Source organism: Balaenoptera ricei, chromosome 14, assembly GCF_028023285.1.
Source record: "Balaenoptera ricei isolate mBalRic1 chromosome 14, mBalRic1.hap2, whole genome shotgun sequence".
Classification (NCBI taxonomy): Eukaryota; Metazoa; Chordata; class Mammalia; order Artiodactyla; family Balaenopteridae; genus Balaenoptera; species Balaenoptera ricei.
In genome coordinates this window covers 17,188,300-17,204,036 of record NC_082652.1, presented here as the reverse complement: position 1 = coordinate 17,204,036, position 15,737 = coordinate 17,188,300, and the positions used below count along the sequence as shown (strand labels likewise).

At 49.9% G+C, this 15,737-nt stretch overlaps 1 protein-coding gene across 1 annotated transcript; it reads right to left on the bottom strand.

Moving 5' to 3' along the window:
- Nucleotides 1–336: 336 nt before the first annotated feature.
- On the bottom strand, nt 337–14,374 carry MLEC (malectin). The gene is made up of 5 exons (XM_059894134.1): nt 13,983–14,374; nt 8,175–8,353; nt 7,271–7,447; nt 7,107–7,164; nt 337–5,952 (listed from the first exon to the last, which is right to left on the bottom strand). Exons 1-5 carry the CDS (start codon nt 14,206–14,208, stop codon nt 5,723–5,725), a joined length of 870 nt encoding a protein of 289 aa, XP_059750117.1. The 5' UTR covers nt 14,209–14,374; the 3' UTR covers nt 337–5,722.
- Between the last annotated feature and the right edge of the window lie 1,363 nt (nt 14,375–15,737).

Sequence of the window (15,737 nt, the reverse complement as noted above, 5' to 3'; positions counted from 1 at the left end):
GTCCACAGGCTATCGTGGAAGCTGAGGGGAAAACGGCAGGGGAGGCAGCAGGCTCAGTGTGCCTTGGAAGTGAAAGTGTCATGGCCTGGTGTTCCAGTGAAAGTGGAAACAAAACAACTGTTTATTTTTTCTTGAATGCGCTGCTGGTTGAAATGGCCGTGCAGCATTTAACAAAACTCCGTTCCCTTAACCAAACATCCTGGTAAAAAGAAAAGAAAGCTCCCAGATTCATCACGGAAGAACCCTTAGCAGCCAAGAGAACCCCTGGGTTTCCCTCTTCCCACCCCATCACGTCACTTCTTTGCAATCAAGTTCAAACTCAATCCCGACACAGAGTGTCACTGCAAATTGTTTATTAAAACACAAAGCAATGGACAGTGAAAAACATCCTGATTTTTTTACTTTTTGGTGGGAGTAGGGTGGGGCATGGAAGGGGTAGGGACAGATGGAGACAGCCCAGAAGGAAAGAGCTCTATCCACCCCTACAGCTTTCCCGGGCCAGCCAGGTTCAAAGCCCCTCAATCACATCTCACTGTGTCGCTGGAAATGCGTGTTGTGGCTACAGACAGAGAGCAGGTCTGGCCTGTGCAGGGAGAGGATGGGAATCTAGAGTAGGAGCTACGGAGGCTACTAAGAACTTGACACTATCGTCCAGTACTTGGTACAGAATAGAGCAGCCAGGCCCGATCTAGAGGGGCGGGGTTGGTTACCTGACGAGCCAGGTTAGGCCAGTAGTGGTTGAAGAGGCTGCCCTGAGCTCTGAATGGGCAGCTGGTCCAAGCGTGGGAGAATTTGGTGGAAGGAAAATCCAAGGAGGGAACTAATCCAGGGTCAAATTTCTTTTCATTCCCTGGATCATGACATACCAGGGAAGACAGGAGTCAAGGATGTCTCATTCCTGGTTCTGCCATAATGCCTCTCCCTGCCAACTCTCCCCTCCCACCTGGCAACTCAACCCTCCTTTCCCGACAGTTGTCCTTTGAAAGGACGGAAAGCACACTTCAGATTGTTGTTGTTTTTCCTCGTACTGAAATAAAGCCCCGAAGCTCAAAATAGAGGTGAGAATGGAGTTCTGCTTTTCCTGGTGCTACGTGCTCCCCTCTCACAAGACTGCCTGGATGCAAGAGGTGCCAGGGCCCTCTTTGCCAACTCCAGCAGGCACTACTGTTTCCCAGGCTGCCAGCACAATCCTGGCTCCTTGTTTTTATACTCCTGGGGGGGTGGGGAGGGGGGAACCCGTCCCAAGAGATCCATCCTGCTCTTTTCCTGCCAACCCAGCCAGGCCCCAAATCATCTGCCCTTATCCAAATGATTTGGCAGCCTACAGCCAGCTCGCCAAAGGCAGCTGGGCAAGGACAAACCAGATCGGCAGCAAGCCACCCATGTACAGGGAAGAAACCGCCCTCACTGGGAAGCGGACCCATTGGTGCCTAGTCTTGTAACAAAATGAGGAAACCTAGCCCTCTTGCCCCAGGAGAGGTATAAATACAGAAAGAGTCCTAGCTTGGACTGAAAGGGAAAAATTACTCTGATCTCTCCGAAGCTTGAACGTGAAGCCTTCTTTGCAATTTTCTTAGAGCTCTTTGATCCCTAATTACATCTTCCCATAGAAGAAAAGCAGATTCCTTCTCTGGTTTCTGAACCAATCCTGGGTGTTTCTGGTTCTGCTTCTGCACCATCACTTAGCCTCGCCCCAGGCTCCTTCCCCAGGGGCCACAGCGGAAGGAGGCCCAAAGCTTACCCTCCCTCCCCAACTTGTTTTTTTAAAACAGGAGCATCTATTCGTCTCTCACTCTGGAAAGCTCACCTGCTCTTCTAGGTCCTTTTGGAGAGGCATGGAGGACAGTATTAATGTTGCCACTTGATGCCATTAAGGCTCCTCGAGGCAAGAAGACACCTGAATTAGGTCAGAGCCAGCCAGCAAAGGGGAGGGGGAGGAAGGGACCGTGAGACCCCCTGCCCAGACCTGAATCTAGAGGGAACGCCCACCCTGGCTCAGAGCAGGAGAGGACAAGGCACTGTGCTGACCGGGTAGGTCCTTCCCCAATCCCCAGGGAGGGTCGAGAACCTGCTGATTCTCCCCCTGTGCTTCCCAAGGTGAGCCAATTTCTAGGGAAAGGAATATAAGTGCTAGGAAAGGGAAAATACTGCTGCTGTTTTCTGAAGTTCAACTGAGATTCTAGAAGCCATGGCCAGGCCTTCTCAGGAGAGGGCAGAGGCAGGATATGGAGGAAGAGAAATTCCTTAAAACAGAAGCTTCTCCAAAAAGAAAAGAAGTCAAATCACAATTCTAAAACTAGATTAAACAGTTCCCAGGCAAAGAAAGGGGGGGCGGTAAACTTAACTCAAACTTCACCCCATCTCTTCCAAGCCTAAGTGACCTCTACTGTGATCCTCCAATCAGGCCAGTATCTCTTAGGCAAACAGTGGGAACAAGAAAACAAGATCACACTCTCAAATCAAAAGGTGGGCCTGCAGGCCCTGTGGTCCTCCTGCAAGTCTGACACCACTGACACAAAGAGAACCACCTTTCAAGTCACCAGAACGTAAGGTAAACACTGAGCAGCTTCTCCTCAATAGTGGAGGCTTTTTTAGAAAAACGTATCTGGTTTAGGGGACATGGGTCCCAAAGATTGTTTCCTGGCATGATGTTCCCGTCAGCATGAGTGAAGCCCCCAAAAAGTCTGATTAGAGGCCAGTTGGTCCCTGACCCAAATCAGGGGTACACTGCAGACTCTCAGCCCACCTCCCTCAGACATCTTTGCCCAGCCCACCTGGAAACTGAACCCAAGCCACACTTCTGGCAACAAGAGTTTCACCTTGGCTGTCTGCTCTTGGCTTTGGCCAGCTGGGCTCAGGAAGATCTAAAACCCTAGGACGAGTGTGGACCCAGTAGAAGAGCCCAGGCCTCTCCTTCCCCACGCCTAACGGGCGTGACTTCTCACCTCCCCAACCCCAGCCAGACTCCCCTACAGCGCAGCCTCTCAGCCCCTAGCACCAGCTCACGATACAGACGTGGGCACAAACAGTGCAAAAAGCAAAAGATGAACAACAGAGTGATTCTTGATATACACAATACAAAAATAAAAATAAAGAGTACCCCATCCCCACCCCTTTAACCCAAACTTCATGTACCTATATCACCTTGAAAGAGCCAAAAAAAAAAAAAAAAAAAACTTTCAAGTTCAGCATCACTAGCCAACCGTAACCAGCCCTGGGCAGCTCTGTGAGCTGGGTGTGCTTGGCTCCAGGGGACTCTACCCCAGCGCCCCCCATACTTCTTCCTGTTTCCTCACTTCCCCTTTAGTTTTTGTGAGCCACAGAAAGATGTTCCTTCCTTTCAGACACAACCAAAGAGGAAAGTGCCCATCCCTATCCCTGAGCTCAGGGGGAAAGGGTGGGCTGGGAAACAGAGGCAGAAGCAAAGCTGCTTGGCTTACAGTACCGTTAGGAAATGGCCCCAGGAGCCAGGGTTTCCTTCTGAGACTCTGAGTCACCGAAGGGAAGGGTTGAGGTGAGGAGGCGGGGAGCCCTCCTTCCTCAGAGAGACCCAGGCAAACTAATGAACAAGGCAAAATGGAGGCAGCAAGTCCTCCCGCATCCTGTTTACTCCATTGGCAGTAGCCTACGGCTTTGGAGAGCTGTGACGGAATGGGACTCGAAGCCCGTCAGAAGCCCAATTAACAGTCAGGATGTCCACTGCCCAGGCAGGTGGTGCCCAGGACCAAGGCTTCAGGACATCATCCTGTAACGCAGGGAGCTTCATGAAGCACTCCAGAAGTGTGCCTCCAATTATAGCTTCAGGCCGCAGCTGTCCAGCTGCCTGACTCAGTACCCAAGTATCGAGGCCTAAGTCACAGCTGAAATAAAGGGCTACGACTCTCAAAGAACTAAATGCTGACCTGGAGTAATTCATTAAGAACCAAAACCCAGGACATGGGCCCAAGGGCTACTTACTTTGTCACATAATGAGCAGTTCAAATATATGGAGCTCTTAGAAAACATATCCAAAGAGACAAACTCAAAATTAAACGCATTCTAAAAAGACGGGCCTGGCCTGAGATTCTATGCTGCTCCAGCCCAAGCATAAGCTAATCCTGCGGCTTTCCATCCACAAAATTCCTTGTAGCTTGGCTGGGTCCTCCCTCATTGCTCCCCTAACTGGGAAAAGGATGACAGGGACCAGAAAGGAGAGGAACAGGGAAGTCTCACTTCCTGCAGAAATTTTCCCAGGGAATTCAAGACAGACACTTAGAGGCTAAGGGTGGCTTCAGAGCTGCCAGGACTATGGCTGACTGGCAATCTTTCAGCCCCATCACATCAAGAACCTGGCTGAGACCTGGACAAGGAAATGAAAGGAAATGAAAAGGGCACGCTACTAAGGTCAGTGAGAGGCGTCACTGGGCCAGATACAGACAATCAGTCTAGCTCCTTGGGGCAGCTCTAGGCTTAAACCAAAACTGGTTGAACCGTGACATGGAAGGATGTGGGAATAAATGAACATCGGGTACTAGATACTCTCAACAGTGGTCAGTCACTTAGTAGGGCTCAAGTCTCCGAGGTTGCTCTTAAGTTATGCTAACATAAGCCTTTTCTGATCCAAAGACCAGAAGAGACTTTTAAGGTCAAGTGTTCTGTTGCTGCAGGCTGGAAAGCATCCCTGTCCCCTGGCAGCAAGACCCTACAAAGGGGCCAATAAAAGAACTGCTGGGTCAGGTCCTCCTGGCTGCTGGCTCAGAGATCCAGGGAGGGAGGTACCAGTAAGGTGAGGTGGTGGAGGATAAGACATTCAAGCAGAGGGAACCCCAAATCCCTATGTCTCCTTCCCTTCTTGGCAATAACTTAGCAGGATGGTTGAGAGAGAGATTTCAAATGAGCCAGGTTCAGAAAAAAAGAGAGAGAGAGAGGAAATCAAGTCCCCAACAGGCACTGAAATCAAAATGATTTGTTTGTGGTAAGAAGTCAGAGGCAACTTGAGGACCTGATATAAACTAATCGTCTCGGATACCAGACAGTTCTCTAACTGGCACATGTCAGGGAGACAAGCAATGACAAAGCTCAAACACTTAAGGTGGAACCATCATTGGGCTAAAACCAGAAAGGCTTCCAAGTAAGGAAGTATCTACTTTTCTTTCTTCTTTTTAATCCCCCTTCCGTTTTCATCTTTATCATACAAATTATACACCTTCACACACACACACACACACACACACACACACACACACACACACAAACCACACACACTTTGAATCCCAGGACATCTGAAAACTTATCTGGACATAACTTCAGAACATACCCAACTCCCAGCGCTAGTCTTCTCAGGTAAGAAGATGACATTTCCCTGCTGTTAATTTCTAACCTAAAAAAAGGAACCGTGTCTGCTCTGAGTTCAGAGTCCTTTCCACTGCGTTTACGGACGAAGACCCTGGACCAGGTAGGATCCAGTTTACCCTACGTACCCTGGAGAGGAAAGAGACGGCTGGGGGCCACCACAAAGAGAGAACTAGGACTGGAGCAGGTCTAGGACCAGGTGGTGGATGAGGGCTGCTCTCTACTCACTCCGCCTCTTTTCATCTCCTTTAATTGTGTGTGTGTGTGTGTGTGTGTGTGTGTGTTTCGTTTGTTTGTTTTTGTTAATCACGGTAAAAAATACAGAAACCCAAACCAACATGTTTGGTTTCTTTCCCACACCCCTCCACCTGTTCAGGATGGTGATTTGTTCTCACAACCGGCAGAGGCAGAAGAGGGTTGGAATGAAGACTCCGAAGGCCACCAGGATGGGAAACATGAGGCTGCTGTTGTCCGAGGCATAGGGGTTGGGCGTGCGGGGGCCCGACTGCACCCGGTTCTTATTGGTCTGTCTTTTGAGATTAGACCCTTCATCGTATTCTTCCTCCTCCTCCTCCTCTTCTTTCTTCTCCAGTCCTGGATGAGGCTGCAGCTTTGGTACATCTGACGCAAGAAGAAGAACACTTTTTAAGTAGGACCCATGGCATTTAAGTGAGGCCCTTAAGGACAGTAAATGAGTCACAGTAAAGAGACCCTGTGACCTAAGCAGGATCCACAGGAAGAAGCAGAAACAGTTCCCAGCCTAGAGAACAGCAGATTGCTGCAAACATTTGTCTTCTTTAGATTTAACTAAAACGTAGTAAAAGCCCTGAGCACAGAGAGGTTCACTATCTCCCCTTCCTGTCCTACTTCTTCAGAGCCCAGAAAGAACCAGATTGGACAAGGACAATGACCCGACACCCAAAGATTAACCTTTTCAAACCTCTCCTCCTCCCTCCTACCATCCCACATTTCCTTTTGATTCACACAGCAGTCAAGGAAAAGCTGATCCACAGAGTCGTGGGTTCTCAGCACACACTACTCCTCTGTTCTCTGTCCCCTCCTGAGGGACTCTGGCTACAAATCAGTTTGGTGGCAAGACATCCTCTGGGATGTCAAAACAATAGGATGCGAGCCTCGGTGCATCCAGGATGAGGTGGGGAAAGGCACAGAGGTGGGATGGGGGAGAAAAGTCACTAAGACAGAAACCTTCTCTGCAAAAATCAGCCTGGGAAAGCTGGCAGCCAGGACCCTCAACCCTGAGAAAGAGATGTACTCTCAGGCTGGATCCCAAGGACAGGGAGACATTAATAAATGAAGTTTTGCTCAGTGCAGCCCAGCAATGCTGCACTCTCTTGGAGCACACCAAAACACTCAAGGACCCTTCCTTCTGCCTTTTTCTTCTTTCTGCCCCCAGGACACAGATGTCAAAGAAACAGAATAAGGATGAGTTCTAGGCAATTCCAAATGACTACAAGGCTCAGGGCACACCATAGGTAACATTATTAATCCCAATTTACAGTAGGGTTAAAGAATTTTGTCCAAAACCAATCCGCTGATTAACTGGCGGCAGCAAGATGTGAACACAGATCTTACTCAGAAGCTTATGGCTAGCACCATGCTACACTTCACCCCCGGCCACCGGACTCTGGGTTCCCCACAATCTGGCTTGAAGTATTAGTGTTTTCAAAAGAGCGATCAGCTCAACCATCCCCCAAGGGCTTCCTCAATCATATCCTTCAGACCACGTCAAAAAGCAGATCAGAAACACAACTTACCATCCACTGTCCCAGCCATGATGTAGAGTGCACAGACTTTGGGATTGTCATAGTATCCCTAGGAAATGGGAAACAGCGGTCAACCCCACACAGCAGCAAACATCCCCCCTGCACCCATCCTTCTGAGCTCGTCCTCAGCTGTGAGGGCAGAGTAGGAGCGTTACCTTGACAAACTCGATGTAGAGTTTCCCTGTGAAGGTGGACACCTCCCCCTGGACACTCAGCTTCCCCTTTCTGATGCTCATTGGGATGATTTCATCATGAGCTGTACTGTGCCCAACGCGATCAAAGATATCCAAGTCCTTCACCACAACATGGCCATTCAATCGCACATCAAATACCTGCCAAGATGAGAAAAGGAGACAATGTCAAAACCACCCGCTTCACACCCCTTTGCCAGTTGGACATCAGGTACCTGCCTGGGCTTCAAGTTCAAAAGTAATTCAAGGAATGACAGGACTGGATATACTCCAGGGTGGCTAGAGTCCTTCACCTGAGCCAAATCAAAGCCATGTTCCTTCACTGTCAATGTCGCACACTGGCCGTAGGGAACAAAGAATACAAACAAAAAGCTCAACATGGAAAGAAGGAAATTCAGAGGAAGGGACAGGAAAAGAACAGGGCTAAAAACAAGAAGGTGCTGACAACCAAGAAGGGAGAGGCTATAACCAGGAGGGCCTTAAGAGGATTAGTTAGTGGCCAAGAACTAGGATTCTGGCGTAGCCTTCTGTCACCAACCCCGAGGCAAGTTCAGTCATGTAGTAATGGGACACAGCTGGGCCAAAGGAATCCAGCTTTGGGAGTTCCCTGGTGGCCTAGTGGTTAGGATTCTGGGCTTTCACTGCCATGGCCCGGGTTTGATCCCTGGTCGTCGCAGAACTGAGATCCCGCAGGCCGCATGGTACGGCCTTTAAAAAAAAAAAAAAAAAAAAAAAAATCCAGCTTTTCCTCAAACCTCATCTGTTCCTCCCTTCTGTGAAAGCGTCTCACACTCTCTGGTCCTTAGCAGAGGGCTATCCGAAAGTGGTAACGTCCCACTGGTCAAGCAGGGGCCTGACCAGGCCTCACCTTCTGCTGGGACTGTGCAAAGTAGACCTCGGCAAATTTCAACACCAGTACGTAGTCCCCCTCCTCCTTGATGGGCACTTCGTAGCCAAAGGTCTCCTCATTGTACCGCTCTGTTTGATACAGGATCTGGTCTTCGGGGTTGGAACGCAGGATTGGCAGTTTCATGCCATAGTCAGAGGCTGGGCACAAAAGACAAAGAGAAACCATGTCAGAGGCAAAACACAAAAGAAGAGTGGAGACCCCAGAACCACCAGAGGCATTTCCAGAGCAATGCTAATAACCCTCCCAGGGGAAGGGGCCACCCCCATTGCACCTGGCTCTAAAGAGACCAGCCACAAAGGCAAGAATCAGATACCCGTTACCAAGGAAGAGTAAAATGAAAGAAACAAAGCACTAATCACCCCAAGAAGCTCCCATAACCCTCATAGCGGAACTTTTTGAAAGCATGTGAAAATGACTTTTCCCCAGCTATATCCAGAGTGATGGGAAGGGAACAAGTCTAACTCATTACTAGAACAAAGCACTATGCTACAGCTGCTGGGCTCCCTGGTGAGGGAGAGCATCAGAGAAACCTCATAAAACCAGGGGGATGGCCAGGAACACCGCAAGACAATTAAGTTCAAAGAATGTTTTTTTTTTCTCATTCAGAAAAACTCAGTCTAAATAAAAAACAGGATATCTGTTAGGAAAGTCATTCTTCATTGTCTTTACTACAAATAAGATACCAGCTTTAGCTGCTTTTTATAATTATTTCATTCAGAAAGTTCCAAGGCTGGTCAAAAGAAATATGTTCATTAAAAAAAGGATGTGATGCTCTCTAATTTCCTTTGGGTCCAAATGTCTTACTTCCCACAGACTCATAGAACTCAACCTCAGGCAGGCTCTTGAACTTTCCCCCAGACAAACCGAAAGGAAAAAAAGCTCCTACTATATCCCCAGCACCTGACACAGGCCCTGGCGCATACGCAGGCACTCAATATGATTCAGGCACTCAATATGATTCGCCGACCGAACAAATGGCAACAAAGGAGGTGCCTGCAGAGCCGTCAAGCCATGCACTCCTCTCCACAGGAGAGGCCTTAAGCAAATCAGAGGTAGCAGTGTCTCTCTCACACTATCTCCCCAAACCCTAGCAGGGAAAGAAAATGTGCCACGGTCCTACTGGCACCTCTGGCCTAAGATGCCCAGGTCCAGAGGGAGCCACCTTTCCTATTTCTGACAGACAAGGAATAAGGTGGGGTAATAGTAAAAAGTTCTTACTTGGGTGGGCATCAGAAGAGCCAAAAACCTCTGTTGCCCTCAGCCTGCCCCCAATCTTAGTAGGAGACGGGTCTGTACATGTTTTTCTTTCCCCCACGTTACAAACTATACCCAGGTCTTTCCTCAAATATAAGATTCCACGCTCCAGCCCCAGAGATGACTAGCTATGCTTTCCAGGGCTCCATCAATCTATTGATACTTTCCAAACCACAGACTTAGCAGTGATTTCAGTACATGGGCCTAGTCTCTCCTCCACCTTGGAGGAGAAGTCTTGGAATTAAGATTTTAAGACCATCTTCCAATCTCACACGGTGACTCTGAAGACATCTGGCACCTTGATTCTTTGGGTGACGTTTGAGAGCGGTCATCCCGGGAGCTTTATCTTCTGAAACTCCAAGGGAGAGGATCTTTTATCTCTAAGGGAGGTAAAAGAGTAACTAAAAGATCCAATGGCTAAGGTCAAGCCCTCAGAAAAATAAACAGAAGTGTTAACAGTTCCTGTAAGTGAACGGCAGCGGGGAGATCAGATGGACCGATGAGACAATGAACAGGAAACTCATTGCACTTTTGTCTCCAGACATTTTTTTCTTCCTATTTCTCCTCGAAAAATCAAAGAAGGGGGGGGGGGGGTCTGAGTAGCACTGCAAAGGATGTACTGCCAACTGCCCCAGCTGTGTCCCAGGCTCAGACCACAAACCTGCAAAGATTAAAAGATTGCCAGTCCTCTTCCAACTGAGTTCTAAGAATCTCCCTCTTCCCCAAGGACCGTGATCCATACAAATTTGGAACGGTCACTAGATTTGCTTTTCAGAGACACAGAAAAGTTGTGCATGTGTGGAGAATCATTTTTCCCCCTTTCCAGCATGGAAAAAGTGAGAAACCGACGGTAATGTAATCTGTGGCACTCTCAGTCCCACGGCTATGAAAACTCAGCCATGTGAGCAAAAAACTACTTAATCTTGGAACTACCTTTAAATATTTTCCCAAGTGGCTTTCCCACGAGATTTGCCATAGGCAAAGTTTTGCCCAAGTCCCAAAAGAGACAATAGCAAAAAGGACTTTTTCTCCCCCCCGAGCCTTTATGCATTCACAGCTAAGTTTCTCTGACATACAGTATATACACGCAGCACACCACTGCAGCTGGCACGACATGGTTCAGATAGTTAACCAAAGAAGGAGGGGGACCAAAGGGCCCACACTATGTCCACAGCTTTTTAGCTCTAGACAATGGAGTCACCAGGTTACTTGAAAAATTCAGCCCAGGTTTGAAGGTAAGATGGGCCTGGATTTGAATCCTGGCTCTGCAACCTACTATGTGATGTGGAACAAGCTGTCTTCTCTAGGTGTTTTCTCACCTGGAAAATGGGGTATCACCTACCTAAATTCTCTACCAGTGAACTGCTCCTAGGATGGCCTGCAAACAAAGCCTGCCCCTTATGTGGCAGTATAGGAAGAGAATTCTAAGCAAATCCCTTGGCCTTAAGCAAAGCAGAGGTAGCAGTGTCTCTCTCACACTATCTTTTCAAGCTCTTATCTCCCCAAAGCCAAATCCTTCCCTAGCCAAAAGGAAAGGGTCTTCGTTAGGTCTACAGAATTAGTCATCCGATGGGCTCAGGCCCCTGGCCAGCTTTTTTCCTCTCCAGAGCCACATTCTGCTCCACTTTTAATTCCATGTAAAAGGTCACTGAGCAAAGAAAAAGATAGAGACACTTTAACCTACTCTGGACAGGAGAACTTTCAGACTCGTGTCACTGATTTCAAAAGCATGACAAGTTTTATGAAGAAGGAAAACAAGGCTCAGAGAGGGAAAGCGAATAGTTCAAGGTCATACAAATGACTAGCGGGCATCCTTCTATGAAGAGGAAATATCTCCTAAAACCAAGCCAAGTTCAATGCCCTCAAGCCAAATAACCAGGTCTTTTCCACCACAGAGTCAAGAGGAACCCAGAAAGAGCAAGTTAAAAAGAACCTGGAATGCAGAGCACGCCAAAATCCCACACAGACCGCTTCTGAATCACTCTCGGTGGTGGTACCTCCATCTGCTGAAGCACACAGGTTGAAAAAAGCCTTTCCCAGGCTGTCAGCATCTTCTATGAGCACTAACTATCCTCAAGGCAGAAATGAAATTCAATAAACATTATGAAGTGCCTTTGAAAGCAAAAGCCACTAGGTGCCCTGGGCCACTCACAGTTACGAGAATGCTGAACTACAAAGACGCTATAGAGAAACAGCAAGTTCAAAAGCAGGCCAAACTCTTATCTGGATTAACTTGCCAGCAAATACCTGAATTCATTCAACATAAAAATGGACTTTCCTCGCGTGCTGGAAACAATATCACAGGCATGTGGGAAAGAAAGACGTACAGCTCCTACCGCAATTAGTATAATTAGCTGCACGAGGCAAGGGTCTCCAAATACCTGGCAACCCTTACCCAAACAGTGCCAGAGAAGGGCAGGCAGAGGGAACCGCTGCACCACCCTTGGCGGTGCTGACTCCTTCGCACAGAAAGAAACTAGAGAGCTGCCTTCTGAGAGAGGAAGATAAATCACTTCTCAGCCCCAGACCTAAAGCCAGCAAAATGCTACTCTCAGGAGCCCTCCAAGTGCAATGTTGCAACTGGCTGGTCCAAGCTACAACAGCCTACAAGCCGACAACCGCCCTCTACTCTCCATCCACGCCTTAATACTGCTACAATTCATACCCAAATGGACCGCCAGAGTGGAGCAGGGAACCTCCCTTTATGGAGTGGCAGGGTCTGAGACAGGACTCCAGTACACATGAGCTTTGGTAATTTGGTAAGTCGCATACTTTTACCTGCTACAATAAACTCTTCCAAAGGAACTGCGACCATGAGCCTATTACAGAGAGCCTGGCTGACCGCTGACCAGACCAAAAAAAAAAAAAAAAAACCAAACCCACCGGCACCAGCAAATTAAAACCAGGATTTCTGAATAAGGGGAGTAGCTGGGGACTAAGCCTGTGTGGTCTTAGCTCCCTCCTCTGCACAACGGACCAAAGAGGATAATGTAACCTATGTAAAGCCTGGTATCTGTTAAGTGAAAGGAACCATCTGCACACTGTCTCACCATGGCTATCTCTAGAGGCAAAGTCCACAAACGGTCTCCTTCCTCCCTGCCCACACCCATGAAGAAAGAGGAAGGGTCCAGGATGGAGATAGCAATGACCTCCTGCTATTAAGTCTGGCTTTGGCTGCTGTTACAGCTGCTAGAGACCAGGGCCCTGACTCAGCTGAACCCAGGCTACTGAGACCTACATGCCAGGGCTAAATAAATTCCAGAGCTAAAGACAAACATAGTGCTTCAGAAAACAGCTCTGTGTCCCAACACCCTGACATGTATGGAAGCAATAAACTCCCCAATATAACAAACTCCAGGACACTGCAATTAACTTGGTTGGAAGAACTAAGTTAAACCCTTTAGGAAAGGCAAGAGCCAAATCTGGCATCATGGAAAAAAGAGTGAGAAAGTCTGTCTCCTACTTTTCTGGAGATGGCATATTGCCAATCTGGCAAGCCTCTGAACCCAGCATACGGCATAAATCTCCTTCCAACACATGAAGCAAGGAACTTCCTTCTTAATCCTGTTTTCCAATCCTACTAACAGAAGAAACAGAGTCTAGAGCAGATTTTCGCAGAGTGGTCTGCAGATGTCCTACATCAGAAGCCCTGGGTGCAGAAACCTGGGTTTAATCTACAGGTCTGGAATTTGTATTTTTAACCAGCTCCCGTGGCAGTTCTTACACTAACTTTGAGAACTGTGCAGCTCTGTCAAAACTACTGCTGTTCAATCAATTAAGTCAAAATCATTTTTCCCATAAGCTGGAATCACACCTCTCAGGACCACTTAGGGTAGGTTCTCCGCACTCGCAGACGAAATATTCAGACCTTACGCTGGCTGACCCAGCTGACACACCACCAGCCCCCTGTGCAGTATGGTTTCGACATAACCGCCCTCTGGGAAGGGCCTGCAGCTTCTACTTTTATGCACACACATGCCCCGCTCCAAAGGGGGTTGGGGGAGGAGGCTACAATCAAACTTTCCTGGCCCATCCTCTTCCAAGATTCCTTTCCATTCTGGCTAAGAATCAAGCCCCGCTCCTGCAGAGAGGGTAAAGAAAGCGGCCCATTTCTGGGTCGGCAGGAATAGACCAGAAACTGAGTTGAAAGGCGAGCAGAACCTCCGGGTCAAGGACAGCGATAACCGAAAAACCCGTGAGGCCTCAAGGTGCCAAGAGGCCGCCCTCGTCTTTACTTTCCTAGCTTGGGTGGAGGTGAGGGGTTAAGAAAATGCAGGATGCGAGGTCCAAATATCACTTCTCGCCAACTCTCTGCCTCGATGTCTCTAGGTAGCTTCGAGCCAGTGCCAGGCTCTGGGCTCTGATCGGGTTCCCGAGGAAACCGTAGAGAGAAACTTCGCTCCAGAGACGTGGCCCCAGGGTCGAGGAAGGGGCTCGGGGCCCGCAGCCCTCGGCGCGCTGCGCCGGGCACGGCAGGCCCGGGATCCGGCGGCTCAGCCGAGGGGCTCTCACCTCGGCCCACTCGGCCTTCCAAAGGGTCCTTGCGAAAGTGGATGCCGTGCACGTCCACATGCGCCTCTCCGCCGGCGTTGACGGCCCAAATCACGCTCTCGGGCAGCCCGGCCCCAGCCGAGCCCACCACGCCGAGCCCCGGTCCCCGGAGCGCCGGCAGCAGCAGCAGCAGCAGCAGTCGCCTGAGCGCCACGGCGGCTCCCTCAACCGCCCGGGCGCCCAGCATGGCGGCCTCAACAGCGGGGGGCAGCCTCCGCCGAGCCTTGTCCTCAGCCCCGCCAGGCCGCCCCGGACTCAGAAAAACAGCGCCACGGCCCGCTGTGCCTCAGCCGCCGGAGACATATCGCTCTCAGGCCTACTTCTCAGCCACGGGTGCCACCTCCCACCTCAGGAACAACCTACCCCACCTCCCAGCCCCGGCCACGACCCTGCAGCCAATCAGCACCCGGCCCTCATTAACTACCCACCACCCCGCCGGGAGGCGCCCGCCCATTGGCTGCCAGGCGCGGGAAAGGGCGTGGCTACTCCCAGGCGCCGGCCCAACCATCAGGCACGAGAGGGAGCGCGCGCAGAGTTGGGTTGAAGCGGCGGTTCAATGCGGAAGTGGCGGGGTGCAGCGCCCAGGCGGCCCCGGAATCCCGCAACTGAATAGGAAAGGGGGCCTAGCGGGGAAGGTTTAGAATAGGGCGCACTGACACGTCGCCAGCACTTCCGGTGTTCCAGGTTTTGGGGACCGAATAGGCTCCCGAGGGGGCGCTGCCGACTTGCCCGCCCCCTTTCTTTCTCAGGGAGAAGCATGAGCATACGCTCTAGTAGGAGACGCAATGATCACTCTTCCGACCTGAGACTCGGCCTTTTTCCCCGTGTGAGAAGACAATCCATCCTCCTCTAGAAAGGCCACAGGCACAGGTTTTCAGGGCAAGGGGTCTCACGAAGACAAGATCCCGCCCCCACCCCTTAGCGGGCTCGGGGCTGGTGGTAGCGTCCAGACGGCCGCCCAATCAGAAGGCTCCAACGCAGCGGAAACGCGTGGCCTTGGGGGGCGGGGCTCCAGGCTACCCGTATCTCCATGGCGACAGCCTTGGGCAGGCCCCAGCTATGGAGGGGCGGGGCTGGGGCTTCGCCGGCCCCGGCAAGGACTTGCAGGTACCCAGTATGGAGGTCCAGTCTGTCCCGTACAGGCATGACCCTAGCTTCCTCCCTGCTCTTTAGCAGTTCACCCAGCGCTCTCCTGCCTTGGCGATCCCTGCGCTGTGGTCGCTGCCCGAACTCCCACTTCTCAGAGAAACTGAGGCCCAGAGAAGGACGGAGCGTTGCCCAAACGGTCAAACCGCAAGTTTAGGGCGGAGCCAAGGCAAAACCCCATTTATCCATTTGTTCCACATTATTTATCAAGACCCTGCTACTAGGGTTGTCAGATTTAGCAGATAAAATACAGGAAGCCCAGTTAAATTTGAATGTCAAATAAATGGGACATACTCATACTAAAAATAATTTATTGCTTGTCTAAAATTCAAATTTCACTGGGCTTTTTGCATTTTATCTGACAACCCTGCCTACTACCTGCCAGGCAATGAGTTTTGTGCAGCAATGAACAAAACTACACCCAGGATCTCGCACGAGAATCACAGTCCTGACTCAATTATTTAGTTAGAACAATGAGGAATGCTGTAAAGGAACAAAGTGAGGTACGAAAAAGGAGTATAGGTGGGGAATTTAAATGCACCTGAATTCCTTCCCCAGACCCCAAGAGCA

Excerpts from the sequence above, each read along its gene's own strand:
- MLEC (XM_059894134.1), bottom strand. The coding sequence starts at position 14,208 with ATGCTGGGCGCCCGGGCGGTTGAGGGAGCCGCCGTGGCGCTCAGGCGA. Across the intron at positions 8,354-13,982 it reads GGAAGGCCGAGTGGGCCGAG|CCTCTGACTATGGCATGAAA; the intron begins GTGAGAGCCCCT and ends TTTTGTGCCCAG. Across the intron at positions 5,953-7,106 it reads CATGGCTGGGACAGTGGATG|ATGTACCAAAGCTGCAGCCT; the intron begins GTAAGTTGTGTT and ends TTCTTGCGTCAG.